Here is an 18,106-nt window from a genome sequence, read left to right on the forward strand (position 1 = left end):
GAGACCTGAGATAAATGCCCCTCACCTGATCCTGAGGTCTCTTGGGGTACAGAAGGGTGAGGGGAGTGGAAGGGGGCATCACCCTCTCAGTTGGTTTAGATCCTCTCTTAGCACAGCCCACCATTTCCCCATCCTATAGCTGAGCCCCTGTTTACCCACCCCAGCCTGGGGTGTAAACCTGGGGAAAGGTTTACATGAGGAGACTGGGTTAGCAAGGGCTTCTGGGGATGGGGCAGGGTCAGAAGCTGACTGGATGGAACTCGGGCCCCTAGAGTGCTTTTCTGAAGGGGCCAGTGTGGACACTGCACCCCTCTGGAGCCCCAATTTCTTTATCTGCGATGTGGGTTGGTCTCCGAGGCTTGATGGCATTTCTGTGCTGCGAGGTGGGCCTGGTGGGTTTGGGCTCCGTTTCCAAGGCAGGATAGGCTCTCAGTCCCCTCTGTCTCTTCAGCACCCAGCCCTGGGCCAGCACCGTGGATGGAGCAGTGTCGGGTGAAAGACAGCAACTTCAGGGGGGGTCACCTGACACTGCAACCCATTTCCCCACCAGACAGGGTTGAGGCAGGCCTGGCTGGGGTGGTGGCTGCCTGGGAGGGCCTGGGGACGGTGACGTCCTGCCTTCTGCTCTTCTCCGTATTAGGTCATGGGAAAGCATAGCTGGAGGGCCCGCCTGAATCACAGGTGACAGGCCTGAGACCAGAGGCACGCACACGCACGGCACCCAGCACGAGGATTTGGAGAAATGAGGCAAATTCCTGATGATGGGCGGGGAGGGGGCCCCCAGCCACCTGGAAGCTGGCAGGTGGCCAGTGGTGATGAAAGCCCAGGGGAATGGAAACAGAGGAGCAAGCCTGTTGTAATCGCTACGCCCACTTGGTGGCCTATAAAGGAAGCGGGCAAACCCTGGCAGCCCTACACACCTTGGGGTCCCTCTCCTCTCCAGCCCTTCTCCTGTGTGCCTGCCTCCTGCTGCTGCCACCATGACCACCACCATCCGCCAGTTCACCTCCTCCAGTTCCATCAAGGGCTCCTCCGGCCTGGGGGGCGGCTCATCCCGCACCTCCTGCCGGCTGTCTGGCGGCCTGGGTGCCGGCTCCTGCAGGCTGGGATCTGCTGGAGGCCTGGGCAGCGCCCTCGGAGGTAGCAGCTACTCCAGCTGCTACAGCTTTGGCTCTGGCGGTGGCTATGGCAGCAGCTTTGGGGGCGTTGATGGGCTGCTGGCCGGAGGTGAGAAGGCCACCATGCAGAATCTCAATGACCGCCTGGCCTCCTACCTGGACAAGGTGCGCGCCCTGGAGGAGGCCAACACTGAACTGGAGGTGAAGATCCGTGATTGGTACCAGAGGCAGGCCCCGGGGCCCGCCCGTGACTACAGCCAGTACCACAGGACAATCGAGGAGCTGCAGAACAAGGTAAAGCCTGCTGGTGGGAGGGGTCTCCGGGGGGCATGACTTCTTCCCCCCAACTCCTGCCCTGGCCAAAGGCCTGGAGTCCAGCCACAGGGTCTCAGGGAGCCAAGGGTGGTTTGGCTGTGGCTTCGCTTCTGGGAACCTGCCTTGGGGCCCCTGTGTGGCCCACATCCCCCTTTTCTGAGGCCAGCAGGCTGAGTCAGGAACAAACAGGCCTCGTGGAGCCCCTTGGAGCCTCAGTTTCTCCCTTGTGGAGCTCCTCCACCTGGAGAGGTTGTAGGGTGAGACAGGAGGATGCAGATGGAGGGCTGGGCCCCTGGGCCGCTGGATGCGTGGTGTCTTGCTCCTTTGGAGCGGGGGTCAGCAGGAGGGGGTTTTGGGTGATGTGGAGTGGGGGTGTCTGAGTGAGCTCCTGATAGCACCTGCTGCGGGGGGAGGTCCCTGCGGGGCAGGACCTCGGGGGGGGAAGGCCTCCGATGTGCCTTATTTGGGGATTTTTCTGGCTTCTTCTTTCCTCCTGCTGTCCCTTAAGACGCCTCAGCAAACCCCAGGGGGTGGGGCTGCTGGCTGGAGCCCAGGGTTAGGGATTAGGAGGGGTCCTGACTTCTGATTTGGAACCACTCTTTGGTGAGGGCTCCTTTAGCCTCCTTTTGGGGAAGCCTGTCAGGAGCACCCTCTAGCTGGCTGTGAGACGAGGGGATTGCCCACACCCCTCCCTTGTTCTAGAATTCTGGGACAGCTTCTGCCCTGGGGACATTTTCCCATTCTTTTCTGCTTGCCTCATACTCCCAGTCAGCTGTCTCTTCTTTAAGACTGAGCCTGGCATGGGGTCTGGTGGGGAGGCAGGTACTGAGTAGCGGGGGAAGAAGAGGCACCTTTCAGCCCTTCAGACTCCTGCTTGCCCCTCCTCTGCCAATAATACAGCACAGGGCAAGGGAGGGACTGGGAGGGAAGAGAGGCCCCCAGGCAGGAAGATCTGCTCAGAATGCTGATGTGGGCTCAGCCACCCCCATCCGATGACCTGACTCCTCTCCCATCTCCTCAGATCCTCACAGCCACCGTGGACAATGCCAACATCCTGCTGCAGATCGACAATGCCCGTCTGGCTGCTGATGACTTCCGCACCAAGTGAGTCCTGGCCAATGGGCTTGGGCAGCCTGGGCCAGCTGGGGGAGGATCTCGGGGTGTCCTTCCTGACCCCAGGACTTCTCAGTTGCTTGTGGCAAGGCCCAGGAGCTCAAGGTGGGGCAGTCCTAGGAGCCCCACTCCTTAGTCCAGGATGCAGTGAAGGCAGCCAGTTCTGAAGGTTGTTGGGCTTAGGCAGGGAATAGAAGAGAGGGAGGGGAGGTGGGAGGTGCAGAGAAGTAAGGAAGCTGGTGAGCATGGTATCTGGCCCTGTGATGGTCCCTGGGCCCCAGGACTGGAATTCGTTTCCACTCGACCTTCTCATCAGCCCTTCCAACCCCTTAGAGTCCTGGCAAAATGAAGGCAGGTGAGCAGCCAGGACCAGGACCTGCAGGTCCAAGCAGCCTGGGCTGAAGTCTCTGATTCCCATGGCAGGTTTGAGACGGAGCAGGCCCTGCGCCTGAGCGTGGAGGCCGACATCAATGGCCTGCGCAGGGTGCTGGATGAGCTGACCCTGGCCAGAGCCGACCTGGAGATGCAGATTGAGAACCTCAAGGAGGAGCTGGCCTACCTGAAGAAGAACCATGAGGAGGTGAGGTGGCTGGGGCAGAAGGTCAAAGAGGCTGAGGAGTGGGTGGCAGAGCCCTAGGGCTGGGCCATAGCTGAGGCCGTGGGAGAGAGCAGAGCAGGCACATGGGATTAGTCACCTTAGAGGGCTTCCCTGTCTGCAGAGCCCTGATCCTTCGGGTCCAGCATGCAGGGTAGACTCCTCTTTGTACTACACTGCTTCTCTGTACCCAAGGAACCCCCAGGGGCCCGCAGAGGCTCCCTCTACCTGCCCTGGCCTCCCTCACGAGGGCAGGGGATAAGTAAGGAAGTCTCCTTCTTGTTCCATTTCAAACTCTCAAAGCTGAACAGAGAAGCTTGGAAATTAGAGTGGAAATTTTTGGGGCATACGTCTAATAATTAGATTTTATTTTGAAGAGCCCTTGGTCTAATGGGGGAGATAGAGTCTGATGGTGGAGGTAATACTGAGCAGATGAATAAAAATCATTTAGAGGGTCAGATAGAGCAGAGGGAGAACAAAGGAGGGGTCCTTGTGGGGAGTGGGGTCCCCTTGCGGGGAAGGCTTGGGAGTGAGAGGTCAGGATGGGTCCAGATGTGCACACCCACATCCCCTTTTTCCATAGGAGATGAACGCCCTGCGAGGCCAGGTGGGCGGTGAGATCAATGTGGAGATGGACGCTGCCCCAGGCGTGGACCTGAGCCGCATCCTGAACGAGATGCGTGACCAGTATGAGAAGATGGCAGAGAAGAACCGCAAGGATGCCGAGGATTGGTTCTTTAGCAAGGTGGGGGCTGCTGGAGGCCAGAGGTCTCTCTTAGGGGCTGGGGCTCAGGGGCCTTAGCACTGACAGGAAGTCACGGCCAGGTGTCTTGGAGGTGCCCCCTCCTCAGTCAGCTGCATGGATCACAGGATCACCCACTGCATCAACAGACCTGGAGCTGAGCTCAAGCTGGGATCTGGGGGTGGCGGGGAGATAGGGAGCCCCCACAGAATAAAGGCAAAGGGTAAAGACCCTGGGAGTCCCCACCTTTCCCTCAAGAAGTCAGGAACTAGCACCAAGAGCCAGGCTACATGTTCTGGCTGGTTCTCAAGTTTCCGGTTTGTGCTTCCCACACACAGGGATTAACCATAAAATGTTAACATTTCAAATGGCATGTTTCTGGGCTTTGGGACGTGGGAAGCTGGTGAGAAGGCACCACTCTCTCCACAGTTAGATTTGGGAGGAGGCCTGACTCGGGAGAGGGATCTAGGCTCACACCGCTCTGTCCTGTGTCCTGTCTGCAGACAGAGGAACTGAACCGCGAGGTGGCCACCAACAGCGAGCTGGTGCAGAGCGGCAAGAGCGAGATCTCGGAGCTCCGGCGCACCATGCAGGCCTTGGAGATCGAGCTGCAGTCCCAGCTCAGCATGGTAGGAACAGTCCTGTGCATGGGGGTGGGCCCAGAAGAGGGCACTGGCCACCCTCACTGACCCCTGGTCTTCCTGCCCTCCTGCAGAAAGCATCCCTGGAGGGCAGCCTGGCGGAGACAGAGAACCGCTACTGCGTGCAGCTGTCCCAGATCCAGGGACTCATTGGCAGCGTGGAGGAGCAGCTGGCCCAGCTTCGCTGCGAGATGGAGCAGCAGAACCAGGAGTACAAGATCCTGCTGGACGTGAAGACGCGGCTGGAGCAGGAGATCGCCACTTACCGCCGCCTGCTGGAGGGCGAGGATGCCCAGTGAGTGGGGGCACCTGGGGTCAGGGCTGGGAGCCTCTTGGCAGGGGTGGGGCTCTCAGACCCACTTCTAATTTCCTCTATCTCTTTTTTTTCTTTCAGCCTGACTCAGTACAAGAAAGAACGTAAGCATCTTGGTGGCTGACACCCTGGGGACTGGGTGCATGGGACAGGCAGCCCACCTGCACATTGCTGGGGCAGGGTCCCCAGGAGCTCCAGGAGTTGATGGCTATCCCTCAGCAGGGGTGGGAGAAGTGATCCATTAGCACTGAGGATTGATACTCAGGAAAAGATCAAACGAGAGAGACACTGTCTGGTCTGATGGGGGTGGAGTAGGGAACTGGTCCTTACCTTGGAGATCCTAGTCTGATGGAGGAGACAGGTCCCAGCTCTGGAGATTGTCATCTGTTGGGAAGACAGGAACATGGTCTCATGATCTTTGCTTTTGACAGCTTTCGGATGAGCAAAAGCAGTCCTGTCTCTGGGGACTCTGGCCTGATGGGAGATAGGGACATGGTCCTTGTCCTCCAAATTCCAGTCTGAGGGAGAATATATGATCCTAGCCCCAGGGTTCCTAGTCTAATGGAGGAGACAGGGGCCTGAGTTTTGTCTTGGCGATCCCAGTCTAATGGGGGAGATAGGAACAAAGGACTATGTCCTGGAGACTGCAGAGAAATGGAGATGGATTTCATGGAGTCTACATGGCTCCTCCCTGGCAGGACACACTGGGTCAGAATCAAATAACCCATCTGGGGAGGCAAGACTCACACAGGGCCACCGGCAGAGGGATGGGATGGAAGGCAGGCGGTGGCAGGGACAGAAGGGATGTGTGTGTAGTGTGACATCGAGGTGCCAGTGGAGGCACTCACAGCACCTGGGGGAGGATGAGGGAGAGAGCCGGCTCCTGTCCATGAGGGCTATTGGGCAAGCGAGGGTCTCCTGGTCCCTACACACTTTCAAGCACCTGCTTCTCCTGCAGCGGTGACCACCCGTCAGGTGCGTACCATTGTGGAAGAGGTCCAGGACGGCAAGGTCATCTCCTCCCGCGAGCAGGTCCACCAGACCACCCGCTGAGGACTCAGCTCCCCCTGGCCAGCCCCCCAGGAGGCAGGGAGGCAGCCGCCCCATCTGCCCCACAGTCTCCGGCCTCTCCAGCCTCAGCCCCCTGCTTCAGTCCCTTCCCCATGCTTCTCTGCCTGATGACAATAAAGCTTGTTGACTCAGCTATGAAATGTGCTCTTGTTCTGGCCCCTGAAGTGGGCACTAGGGACAAAAGGGTGAAATGGGAAGGAGTGAGGGTGAGGGGAGATGGTGCTTAGATACCCACTGTTGTTGACTGGCAGGTCAGGGGTCAGCTTAGACCAGCATAAAGAGTAAGTCTGGGGAGAGTTTGGAGGGGGTGCTCGCATCTCCCAAGGGCTAGAGATTTTCAGGGGGTGGTCCAGGCTGCGCTAGACTGGGGGTGGAGTCGGTGTATCAGGTATGGTCCTAGGTGGCCTCTGCTTGCCCTGTGAGTAGCTCTGTGACCTCCGGAAGTTAGGCAGTCACTTCTCCTCACTGAGTCTTGCTTTCTCATCCATAAATGGATGGGAAGATCTCAGGTGTGGGAGCCTGAATCCTCAGAGATGACTCACTCAATCAGTTTGCTCCTCCTGGTCCTGTGGGCTGTGCCCTCCCCCTAGATGGGGCAGGAGGTGGGCAAGGGCTGGGATAAGCACAAAGGGAGGGTGGGTGGGGAAGGCAGCCTGGGTGGTTGGGTCCTAGACTCCTGTGTGAGTCTCAGGAAATCCCCAAGAGGGGCTCCCATTGCCTCTGCCCTGGGAATGTGAGCGGGAGGCTGGTGTTTTCAGGGAAGGCTGCAGACCCCCGGCAGGTGCGGGAGAAAGGATGGGGCCTCTCTCAGGAATGTTTCCTCACATGGTCAGCTGTTGCTCAGGATGGGGACGGGGCAGAGCGGGGGGCACTGCAGATGGGGTGGCTGTGCCCAGGGAGCAGTGCCACTCTCCCTGGTGGTCTAGACCCTCTTTGGTTCCCCACTAGGGACAGGGGTGGCATGAGGGAGGGTAGAAACTGCCTCCTAGGAAAAGGAGGAGGAACAGTTCTGCTCCAGCCACTCCTGGCACCCTCTGAGCACCAGTCCCAGCTCTTGCTGTTGGCAGCAAACGTGGCTGTGGGGAACAGCCCGTGGGAGGTGAGCCTGACACCTGGAAATCTTCCTTCTAGTAAATCCGGAAACTGCCAGGCAGGATGGCCTGCTTTCCTGGTTTTCTTCAAACAGGGGGTTAGTGGGAGGAGGGTGCCTCCACCTCATCACTGCTGGACCTGGGGTGTCATCAGACCAGGGCCCCCAAACACCCTCTCTCTCCCGGTGCCTGGAGGCTGGGGGTGGGGCCCAGGCCCGAGGAGAATGGGAGTGACCAGAGCCCTCTAAGCCTGGGTTGGTGGGGATTCGGGACTGGCAGAGGCCAGGGATGGGGGTGGGTACTGACCATTGGAGTATGGGCGACTTTGGGCTGGTCACAGGCCCTCCCTGGACTTCGGAGCTATGACATCCTGGGAGAGTGCTTCTCTCTGCAGGGGAGATGACTGCCTGGAGTCGGGGACTTGCGCCTGCAGCAGCATCTGCACGACTCAAAGCAAGGTCAGGTTCTGCTCCGTCAGAGGCTGACGTCTCCCTGCTGTCTGGCAGCAAATGTGGCGCCATGGAGGGAAGGAGGGAGGCACTGTTTGCACCAGGCCCCCACCACACATCCTGCCACAACCAGAAGAACCAGCCCTGGGCTGCAGATGGCTCATTCTGGAGGGTGACTTCATTTATCTGAATAGTCCCAGGAAACAGGGAGGATCTGGGGGAAGGCGCCTCATTGTGTGGATGGGGACACTGAGGCTCCAAGGAGCAGTGACTCAGCCCTTGTCCTGGAGCCTGGGGGGTCAATAATGGAGACAGGCATGGGAGGGGAAGTGGGCCCTGTTTCCATCCTGGGAAGAGGAGCTGAGTCCCACCTCCTGCCCCACCTCAGGCTCCAGGCAGGGCTCTCTCTCCCTCCTGTAGATCCTGGGGTCCACAATTACCGATGGCGCGAGTGAGGAGGGGTCAGAGTGTGGGGAGGACCAGAGACAGCCCCAGACTGTGCCCCTCTGCTGGGGAAGAAGCTCCTCTTCACAAAGTGGGGCTGTGACAGCCCCACCTTCAGAAGGGGGGCATCAAACATGCAGGAGGGGAGGGGATCCCGGGAGCTGGGCCTGGCACTCACAGATTCCCCCAGATCCCGGGAGCTGCCACAGGGGCAGAGCTTGGGCCTGGACATTTGTTCTCCCCCAGGGACCCTGCTCCCTCTGTTTCTCTGCAGCCCGTCAGCACCTCATCGTGACCTGACATTAGTGTATTGGGATTGTCTTTCCCACGTTCTTCCCCAGAAGACTATGTCTCCAGGGCTTCTCTGTCTTGATCTTTGAGTCTGAGTGCCCAGCACAGTGCCAGGCACCTCCTAGTAGAGGCTAGGAGTCCAGAATGGTGGAGCCCCCCAGTGTGCCAGAGAGCTGAGCCAGTAGAGGCAGTGGTTGCCAGGGGATGGTGGGGAGACTTGAGTGACTTTGTCCAAGGACCCCAAGTGGGCCCAGGCTGCTGGAAACATGTGCCTGGGCTGGATCGGCGACCCAGCTATGGGACTCACGGAGAGACTCACAGTTTGTCCACACATGCCCTGCCCACTGCACAGAATGTTTCACCTCCTGTCATCAAGGCAGAAGCTGCGGATCTGTGGTTGCCCTTGGAGCTGCCACACCTGGTCTCGTGTGATGGACACACACATACGATTCTCAGGTCAGGCTCATGCCAGGGGCCGCCTGCCTGCAGACCCCCCTTGCAGGGGCTGACCTGGCAGCACGTCTTGTAGGGAGACAGATGTAGTGGGGGGGACACTCATCCATGGCATGCCATCGCTCTGCGCCTGGTTTGCACTGAGTCCAGGGGAAGGAGGAGACACCAGTCCTGACCCTGAGAGACAGTGCCTGCCCCAAGGGGACCTGAGGGACTGACAATAGTCCCTCAGCCCATATGCAGTGTGGTTCTGTGGTGGCAACCCAGGTTTTGGGGAGATGAGGGGAACAGAGGGAGCAGAGCCAGGTGGGTTTACCCCATGCACAGAGCCAAGGGGTAACTGAGCTTGACAGAAGCCCATCCTCACCCTGAGCTGTAGTGACCGTTTGAAGAAACATCCCTGAGAGAGGCCCACTCTTTCCCCCACACCCTCCTGAGGTCCGCAGCCTTCCCTGGAGGCACCAGCTTCCTGCTCACATTCCTTGGGTGGGGGCAATGGGAGCCCCTCTTGGGGGTTTCCTGAGACTCACACAGGAGTCCAGGTCCCTTGTTTGTGCAGAACAGGCACCCCAAGTGGGCCCAGGATGCTGGGGACATGTGCCTGGGCTGGATTGGGGACCCAGCTATGGGACTCATGGAGGGACTCACAGTTCATCCACACCCACCCTGCTCACTGCACAGAATGTTTCACTCCGTCATCAAGGCAGAAGCTGTGGATCTGTGGTTGGATTGTGAAGGGCTGTGACAGCCCCACCTTCAGAAGGGGGGCATCAAACATGCAGGAGGGGAGAGGATCCCCGGAGCTGGGCCTGGCACTCACAGATTCCCCCAGATCCCGGGAGCCGTCACAGGGGCAGAGCTTGGGCCTGGACATTTGTTCTCCCCCAGGGACCCTGCTCCCTCTGTTTCTCTGCAGCGCCCCAGCACCTCATCATGACCTGACATTAGTGTATTGGGATTGTCTTTACTGCCTTCTCCCCCAGAAGACTATGTCTCCAGGGCTTCTCTGTCTTGATCTTTGAGTCTGAATGCCCAGCACAGTGCCAGGCACCTAGTAGGTGCTTTATAAACACCTGCTGATAAACATAACGCTAGCCACCAGCCTTTGCCAGGTGCTTTATTTATTTGACCTCTAATCTCCTAATATGCCATTTCCCAGAGAAGGAAACTGAGACTCAGAGGGGCTGAATGTCCTGCCCAAGGTTTCGCCCTTGCTTGCCCCGATTCCAGGCTGCTCTGTCCTGGCTCGGTGGGGCTCTACTTTTCCTTCCTCCTGCCCTGAAGCCTGTGGCTCTGGCTTGTCCAGCCGGGGCTGGGGGCCCTGCAGCAGCCACCTCTCTCCCGTCAGCTTCTCTGCCCTCCTCCTCAACCCCCTAAGCTGCCTCTTGCCTGCCCAGGCTGAGCTGGCTGGGGAGCTTGCAAAACAGCCCCACCAGCAGGCTTGTCCTGAGCGGTGCTGATGCAGGAGTCGGAGAAGGGCTGTGAATCTTCATGGGGACTCTGAGGATCTGTCTGGTTGGAGAATCACTGCAAGTCAAGGCATGGTATTGGCCAATGATGTTTCCCGGCCGCCTCAGGTATGCCATGATCTCATGCCTCATGCTTGACATGGGCAGGACGAAGGAGGGAAGAAGGAGGCAGGGCACGGGGAGGAATCCTCTGCCTAGAGGATGCCCACTGGGCTTCTCTGTGCTCACCAGGCTTAGTGGTCCTGGTTTTTGGCCACCTTGGGGCAGGTGTGCATCACTGGTGCAGAGGAAACACCTCTTCCTCCTCTGTCAGCTCAGATCCTCTGAGGCCCTGCTGGTGCCTCCCTCTGCTAGGAACCTTCCAGAGGTCAACGCCAGGAGGGCAGCCCCCTCCTCTACTGCTGAGGCTCAGGGGGGCAATGCCTACCCCAGTTGCCTCCTGTGGTGTGGGCATGGCAGGCAAGCCCAGCACCCCAGGGCTCCTAGCCAGGTTCTATATTTTCCATTGTTAGTTTTCCCTCCAGGGTCAAATGATAAGTTCTTTGAAGGTCAGAGACTATGTCACCATCTCCCTCTTCACCCCCAGCCACTGAGAGCTGTGCACAGGGCAGGTGCGTGATTTATGGAGTTGGCTGAGCAGTTTGGCGCATTGGTCAGCAACTTGCTGCAGCTTCTCAGCCCAGGCAGATCCCCAGGTCTGCAGTGTTGGGCTTGTGTGTAATCCCACCCTGACACCTCCTGGAATGGGGAACTTGGCGGGGGGCAGTGTGCCAATGAGAAAGGGGTGTGTGTGCACGCACACACGATGGGGGCAGGGAGTGGAGTTCGCAGAGACTCCACTGCGAGAGTCGGTGTGAATCCTGGCTTGGGAGGTGGAGCTGGCTTGAGTCTCTGCTCTCTCGCTTTTGGGCTGCTTTACCTGGATAAGGATTTCACCCTCTCCAGTTGGCCTAATGATAGCCTTTGGTGACCTTGAAGACCATTTTTAGTTCTGAGGGTGATGGGTCTGTGGTTGGACTGGAACTCCACGCCCACCCTGATACCTGAACACTGAGGTTTTTGTCCAAGATTCTGGGGTCCCCTTTGCCCCTCTTTGGGGTGGGGGTGGGGAGTGACGGGTTCCCTCTCCCAGGTTTGGCTCTGAAGGCATGTGCATCCATTCTGCTCTTCTCTCTGGGGTGAGTGGCCAGGGGAGATGTAGCAGTGACAAAACCCTGGTTCTGCTGAGACAAGGAATTGCCTGCCCCACTGGAGTTCAGGCACAGGCAGGCCGTCTCTGGGCTCCTCACCTCAGCAGAGGCACTACAGAGCAAGGCCAGTGGCCAGCACTAAGGGACACCCCACAGCACCCTGAGGAGGCCCCGTCTTGGTGCTCCCTCCTCCTTCCAGGACTTGGTGCTGGACCAGGCTCTCAGGCCAAGGCCACGCCCACTGTGGGCAGACCTTGTGCCAGTGACCATGGGGAGGTGGGTGACAGTCGGGTATACTGGCCCCATCTGCAGGCATGGTGGGAGCCTGGAGAGGGCCAGAGCTCTGGGTTCTGGTTGCAGCTCTGCAGCTTAAAGCAGAGTAACTTTGAGTGAATCTCCGCCTGTCTCTGGTTTCCCCTCTGTTCCCTCTGATCAAGAAAATGATGTAAATTTGAGATGCACAGAGAGAGGGCTCAGGATGATGGAACTGGCTTAGGCAAGGAGGACAGGCAGGCAGGTTCACATCTCAGTTTCCAGTGACTGGTGTCTTGGAAAGCCCACTTACCCTCCCTGAATCCCAGCTCCTTCACCTGAGAACTGGTGTCAGGAATAACGCACCTCTCATCCTCGCTCACAGAACCGTACAGCACACACCAGGCTCTCCATGCATGCCTGAGTGTGCCCATGATGAGTGTGCTCCCCCAGCTCAGCTGGATGAATGGAGCTGCCAGGCCCAGTCTGGGATCTGTGGACATGGGAAAGAGAACTGCTGGGAATGGATCCCCAGCCAGTCCTGTTTCTACAGGGTCGGGGACTCTGAGGCCCATGGCGGAGTTAGGGGTCACACTTGGCTATAGTGGCAGGACGGGCTCCCTCCCATCAGCCTGCAGGTGGGGTGCCTGTGATTAGGAGAGGGTGGTAGAGGAGTGGAGGAGCTAGGTATGGGGCTGTGGTGTTCTTCAGCTGGGAGTGTGGGGGGAGGGTGCAGGGTCCCGAGTAGGGGTGCGGGAGGGTGCCAGTGTGTAGAGGTGAGTGTGAGGAGCAGGTGGCTGAAGGGGCAGGATGGGGAGGCTGAGGGGCAGGGCTGGCCCTCAGGGAAGGGCCGGTGGGGTCCTTCGCACATGTTTCTTTGTGGCTAGTGGTGTGTCATCCCCTTTTACAGATGAGAAAACTGAGGACCAAGGGGTTATAGGACTGGCCTGTGCTATGCAGCTGGTAAGGGCAGAGCAGGGACTTGGTGCTGCCTGTCTGGCTCCAGGGCCGGTGCTGTTTGTATGGTACACACACTTCTGGAGATCCCAGGGGCTCAAAGCAGCCTGAAGAGCTGGAATTACATCCAACAAGGGAAAGAGAGTCATAGGAGTTTTAGAACCAGAAGGGACTCTGCAGTCACCCAGTCTAGCCTTGTCACCACTGAGGGGAAACAGGCCCAGAGATGGGAGGTGGGGAGCCTCAGGCCACACAGCAAGCAGAGTGAAGACATGAACTCTGCCCCTGCCCAGAGTGGGACATGTAGGATCCCCGCAAGTGCTCCCCAAGACAGCCTGGGATGGCATCACTGAGGTCTCTTTCAGCCAAGGCTGTCACTGTGGGGCAGGGAGTTCTTCTGAAGGGCTGACTCACTGCCTGGGGACGCAGTTGCCACAAAGCCACCTGTGCCAAGGCCCCACTGGGCCTGAGGGCTCCAGGAACGGGAGCCTGATTCCCGGCTGCCTAGCCTGAGTCACCACCGACTTGCATTTGTGTGTTTTTCTCTCAGCCCCACACCCCCAAAGCTGGGTGGGAACTCCGAGGCGGCACACGGCGGAGTTGATCCTGGGCTGAATAATCCAGAGTGAGGTGTAGGACCAGACCGGGAGTGATGAAATCCGGAGGGGAACCCGGAGTCAGCAGTTAGGAGAGCCCCGCCTTCCCCAGGTGCATATAAAGGTCTCTGGGATTGGAGGCAGCCACAGCACGCTCTCAGCCTTCCTGAGCACCTTCCTTTCTTTCAGCCAACTGCTCGCTCGCTCACCTCCCTCCTCGGCATCATGACCACCTGCAGCCGCCAGTTCACCTCCTCCAGCTCCATGAAGGGCTCCTGCGGCATCGGGGGCGGCATCGGGGGCGGCTCCAGCCGCATCTCCTCCGTCCTGGCCGGAGGGTCCTGCCGCGCCCCAGCACCTATGGCGGGGGCCTGTCTGTCTCCTCCTCTCGCTTCTCCTCTGGGGGAGCCTGTGGGCTGGGGGGCGGCTATGGCGGTGGCTTCAGCAGCAGCAGCAGCTTTGGTAGTGGCTTTGGGGGAGGATATGGTGGTGGCCTTGGTGCTGGCTTCGGTGGTGGCTTGGGTGCTGGCTTTGGTGGTGGCTTGGGTGGTGGCTTTGCTGGTGGTGATGGGCTTCTGGTGGGCAGTGAGAAGGTGACCATGCAGAACCTCAACGACCGCCTGGCCTCCTACCTGGACAAGGTGCGTGCTCTGGAGGAGGCCAACGCCGACCTGGAGGTGAAGATCCGCGACTGGTACCAGAGGCAGCGGCCCACTGAGATCAAAGACTACAGTCCCTACTTCAAGACCATCGAGGACCTGAGGAACAAGGTGGGTGACTTTGGTGTATGGAGCAGAGAGAGAGGCTGGCACTACAGTGGCCCTTGGGATACCTCTTTTTAGCAATTACAGTTTACAAACAGGGAGACTGGGCACCTTTGGAGAGTGGCCAGGATCACCCAGGGAAGTGGTGGCAGAGGGTCCCTTTTCAGCATCTCTGTGCCCGGGCTGGGGCTGGAACCCTGAATCTCTTATTTCCTGCAAGGGTTCAGCTGCAAGTTCAGCTTCCCTGCTTTGGGCCCAGGAAGGGGGTGATTGGGATGGAGTGCATCCCTACATACCCTGAGCTGGTGGAGAAGGCATTCCAGTCCTGCCAGCCAGGAGACTTACAGATTTGGGGAGGTTCCTTTTGCCCCTTTCTGCCTTTCATGCTCAAGTAGTAAGGTCCTTGGCTGACCAGGGCTCCTGTCCTCCATCCCCACTCCAGATCATTGCAGCCACCATTGAGAATGCGCAGCCCATTTTGCAGATTGACAATGCCAGGCTGGCAGCCGATGACTTCAGGACAAAGTGAGCAGCCAGCATGGTGGGCTGCGGGCAGAGGGCAAGGGACAAAGAGTGGGGCTCTGTCACTGTGGGGCAGGGAGTTCTGTCCACCCAGCAGGGCCAGCAGACCCCGAGCCTCAGAATCCTCAGGGCTGCAGCTGAGGACCTGACCTCTGTTCTGCCAGGTACGAGCATGAACTGGCCCTGCGGCAGACCGTGGAGGCTGATGTCAATGGCCTGCGCCGGGTGTTGGACGAGCTGACCCTGGCCAGGACTGACCTGGAGATGCAGATCGAAGGCCTGAAGGAGGAGCTGGCCTACCTGAAGAAGAACCATGAGGAGGTGCGTTTGCTGCTGGCTTCCGGGGTGGGAGGCTGGTTTGGTGGGGTTGCCAGATGCACCCAGGGCCAGGAGAGGAGTCTGCTGAGCTGACTGCCTCCTGCCATCCCTTCCCAGGAGATGCTTGCTCTGCGAGGTCAGACCGGTGGAGATGTGAACGTGGAGATGGATGCCGCACCTGGCGTGGACCTGAGCCGCATCCTGAATGAGATGCGCGACCAGTACGAGCAGATGGCAGAGAAAAACCGCAGAGATGCTGAGGCCTGGTTCCTAAGCAAGGTGGGGCTCGGGCCCTCAGTGAGCCTGCAGCACTTCCCAGCCGGGGGCTTTGGGAGAGCCTCACCTTTCGTTCTGCTTTCCTGTCTCAGACCGAGGAGCTAAACAAAGAAGTGGCCTCCAACAGCGAACTGGTACAGAGCAGCCGCAGTGAGGTGACGGAGCTCCGGAGGGTGTTCCAGGGCCTGGAGATTGAGCTGCAGTCCCAGCTCAGCATGGTATGAAGGACCCGGTACAGCAGCAGCCCCCAAGCCACCAGTAATGGCCACCATCCCCTCAACAAGCCACAATCGAGTTCCACCTTTCTTTTCTCAGGATGGGACCAGAGGACTCATGGGACCCGTTATATAGACAGAGAAACTAAGCCCTAGAGTAGTGGGCTAGCTTTTCTCCATATTGTCTGGCCCGTCAGTACCCCAACTGGGATCAAAATCCAGGCACCTCTCAAAAAGCATGCCCAAAGACCTGGAGGGACAGGAGTGAACGCCTCCATTGACTCTTTCTCTCTCTCGGTTGCAGAAAGCATCCCTGGAGAACAGCCTGGAGGAGACCAAAGGCCGCTACTGCATGCAGCTGTCCCAGATCCAGGGACTGATCGGCAGCGTGGAGGAGCAGCTGGCCCAGCTACGTTGTGAGATGGAGCAGCAGAGCCAGGAGTACCAGATCCTGCTGGACGTGAAGACGCGGCTGGAGCAGGAGATCGCCACCTACCGCCGCCTGCTGGAGGGCGAGGACGCCCAGTGAGTCCCAGGTCCCCCAGTTCTGCCTCCCAGACCCTTTAGCCCCCCTGTTGCTCTCAGCACAACTGACTGCCCTGCCTTTTCTCTCCCACAGCCTTTCCTCCCAGCACGCATCTGGCCAATCCTATTCTTCCCGCGAGGGTAAGGCTTCTGAGGCTCCCCCGCGCTGCAGCCCCTCTGCCTGTTTCCATGGAGTGGGGGCCAGGCCCTTCTCCTCAGAGCTCCCAGCCCTCCCTTCTCCCTGCCCTGGAGTCTGCTTAGCTCTCAGACTCCTTCTCACCTCCTCTTCTCTCTCCCACAGTCTTCACCTCCTCCTCGTCTTCTTCGAGCCGTCAGACCCGGCCCATCCTCAAGGAGCAGGGCTCATCCAGCTTCAGCCAGAGCCAGAGCTCCTCGAACTGAGCTGCCTCTACCACAGCCTCCTGCCCACCAGCTGGCCTCACCTCCTGAAGGCCCGGGTCAGGACCCTGCTCTCATGGCGCCGTTCCCAGCTGTCTCCCCTGCTCCTCCGCTGGTGGTGGGCTAATAAAGCTGACTTTCTGGTTGATGCAAACCTGTGTGATCTCTGTTCTTGAACTGATGGGAGGGGAGTTGCAGGTGCTTTCAAGAAACCTTCTGGAGCCTCACAGCCTGAGAGATGTGGGAAATGGGACAAAACTCAGAAGATCTTGAAGGGTCTTCCTGGAAGACCTCCATGCTCTGTGGAATTGGGAGGTGGGACACAGGACGGGGGAGTGTGGGAGTGTCCACACGTGTTGACTGACACCGTGGAGGCATTCTACAGAGGTTATTTTATGATATTGTCCTTGCAACCCTGTGAGGTGGGTGTGGTCAGGCCCATTTTGGAACTGACAACCCTCAGAATTCAGAGAGTTTCAGCAACTTGCATAAAATCATGCAGATCACGGCTGGAGCTCAAGCTCAGTCCTGTCTGTCTGCAAAGTCCATGCCTTTCTTTTAACACTACTCTATCTTTTTAGGTATTTCAACCCAAAGACTCCCATGCTTGAATCTTAACTCTACCCATGGGCTCCCCCACACCTGCACACAGTTTTTACATTGGAGGGTGGAAGGGAGTGCTTTCTGCCTTGAGAATGGTGTCCTTGTCAGACCTGAAATCCTCCTTCTCCCAACCTGCTTCTCCTCACACCCCATCAACTCCTCCTTCCTCATTCCCTTCAGCTGGTGAATTGCGTGCTGATGAGCACCCTAGGAAACACCTGCTGCCCCATGGCCGTTGCCATGTTCAGATCTTCTTCCTCTCTCCCTAGACCTGGGCACAGCCTATCTGGGTCCCTTTGAGAGTCAATCTCATCCACATTCAATTTCTGCTGAATGATTTCCACCAGAATATGGTCAAGATCAAGAACAAGGGTGAGATCAGGACTCCTCTGCTTAACAGCCCATAATGGATCCCATTTCCCTCCAGCACTGAGCCTTCTAAACCCAGCTTGGTGTCCTCCTACCCCTCCCAGCTCTAAACCCCTGAGTCACCCTACCTGACTGAGACATGGCCCATACCTCTCAGTTGCCGTTCCTTCTTCCTGGATGTCTTCCATATTTTAAATACTTAAATTAAAAAAAGTTATGTATGCACAACATCATAAGACTTTTTTTTTTTTTTTGAGATGGAGTCTCTTTCTGTCGTCCAGGTGGAAGTGCAGTGGCACCATCTCGGCTCATTGCAAGCTCTACCTCCCGGGTTCACGCCATTCTCCTTCCTCAGCCTCCCGAGTAGCTAGGACTACAGGCGCCCGCCACCATGCCCGGCTAATTTGTTTTTTTTTTTTTTTTTTGTATTTTTAGTAGAAACGGAATTTCACCATGTTAGCCAGGATGGTTTCAATCTCCTGACTTTGTGATCTGCCTGTCTCGGCCTCCCAAAGTGCTGGGATTACAGACGTGAGCCACCGCGTCCAGCCAAGTCTTTTTAAAAAATTATATTTTAAGTTCTAGGGTACATGTGCACAATGTGCAGTTTTGTTACATAGGTACACATGTGCCATGTTGGTTTGCTGCACCCATCAACTCGTCATTTACATTAGGTATTTCTTCTAATGCTATCCCTCCCCCAGTCCCCACCCCGCAACAGGCCCCAGTGTGTGATGTTCCCCACCCTGTGCCCATGTGTTCTCATTGTTCAATTCCCACCTATGAGTGAGAACATGCGGTGTGTGGTTTTCTGTCCTTATGACAGTTTGCTTAGAATGATGGTTTCCAGCTTCATCCATGTCCCCGCAAAGGACATGAACTTATCCTTTTTTATGGCTGCATAGTATTCCATGGTGTATATGTGCCACATTTTCTTAATCCAGTCTATCATGAATGGATATTTGGGTTGGTTTCAAGTCTTTGGTATTGTAAGACTTTTTTTTTTTTTTTTTTA

The 18,106-nt window shown here is 57.7% G+C and overlaps 2 protein-coding genes across 2 annotated transcripts; both read left to right on the top strand.

Moving 5' to 3' along the window:
- The first annotated feature begins 859 nt into the window (after positions 1 to 859).
- On the top strand, positions 860 to 6,043 carry LOC108534677 (keratin, type I cytoskeletal 17). The gene is made up of 8 exons (XM_017880149.1): positions 860 to 1,412; positions 2,455 to 2,537; positions 2,970 to 3,126; positions 3,725 to 3,886; positions 4,387 to 4,512; positions 4,599 to 4,819; positions 4,919 to 4,941; positions 5,796 to 6,043. The coding sequence occupies exons 1-8, from the start codon at positions 981 to 983 to the stop codon at positions 5,888 to 5,890; spliced, it is 1,299 nt and encodes a 432-aa protein (XP_017735638.1). The 5' UTR covers positions 860 to 980; the 3' UTR covers positions 5,891 to 6,043.
- A 7,282-nt stretch (positions 6,044 to 13,325) lies between these two features.
- On the top strand, positions 13,326 to 16,273 carry KRT16 (keratin 16). The gene is given in 9 exon segments (XM_017880140.1): positions 13,326 to 13,446; positions 13,449 to 13,870; positions 14,307 to 14,389; positions 14,551 to 14,707; positions 14,822 to 14,983; positions 15,073 to 15,198; positions 15,500 to 15,720; positions 15,815 to 15,861; positions 16,022 to 16,273. Coding segments are annotated over 9 exon segments (1,440 nt in total). The 3' UTR covers positions 16,123 to 16,273.
- The last annotated feature ends 1,833 nt before the right edge of the window (positions 16,274 to 18,106 follow it).

Source organism: Rhinopithecus bieti, unplaced genomic scaffold (assembly GCF_001698545.2).
Source record: "Rhinopithecus bieti isolate Rb0 unplaced genomic scaffold, ASM169854v2 scaffold_11744, whole genome shotgun sequence".
Lineage (NCBI taxonomy): Eukaryota > Metazoa > Chordata > Mammalia > Primates > Cercopithecidae > Rhinopithecus > Rhinopithecus bieti.

Bases quoted from the DNA above. Each gene is read 5' to 3' on its own strand.
- LOC108534677 (XM_017880149.1), top strand. From the start codon at position 981: ATGACCACCACCATCCGCCAGTTCACCTCCTCCAGTTCCATCAAGGGC. The intron at 1,413-2,454 runs GTAAAGCCTGCT...CCATCTCCTCAG, and splicing joins TCGAGGAGCTGCAGAACAAG to ATCCTCACAGCCACCGTGGA. The intron at 4,820-4,918 runs GTGAGTGGGGGC...TTTTTCTTTCAG, and splicing joins CTGGAGGGCGAGGATGCCCA to CCTGACTCAGTACAAGAAAG.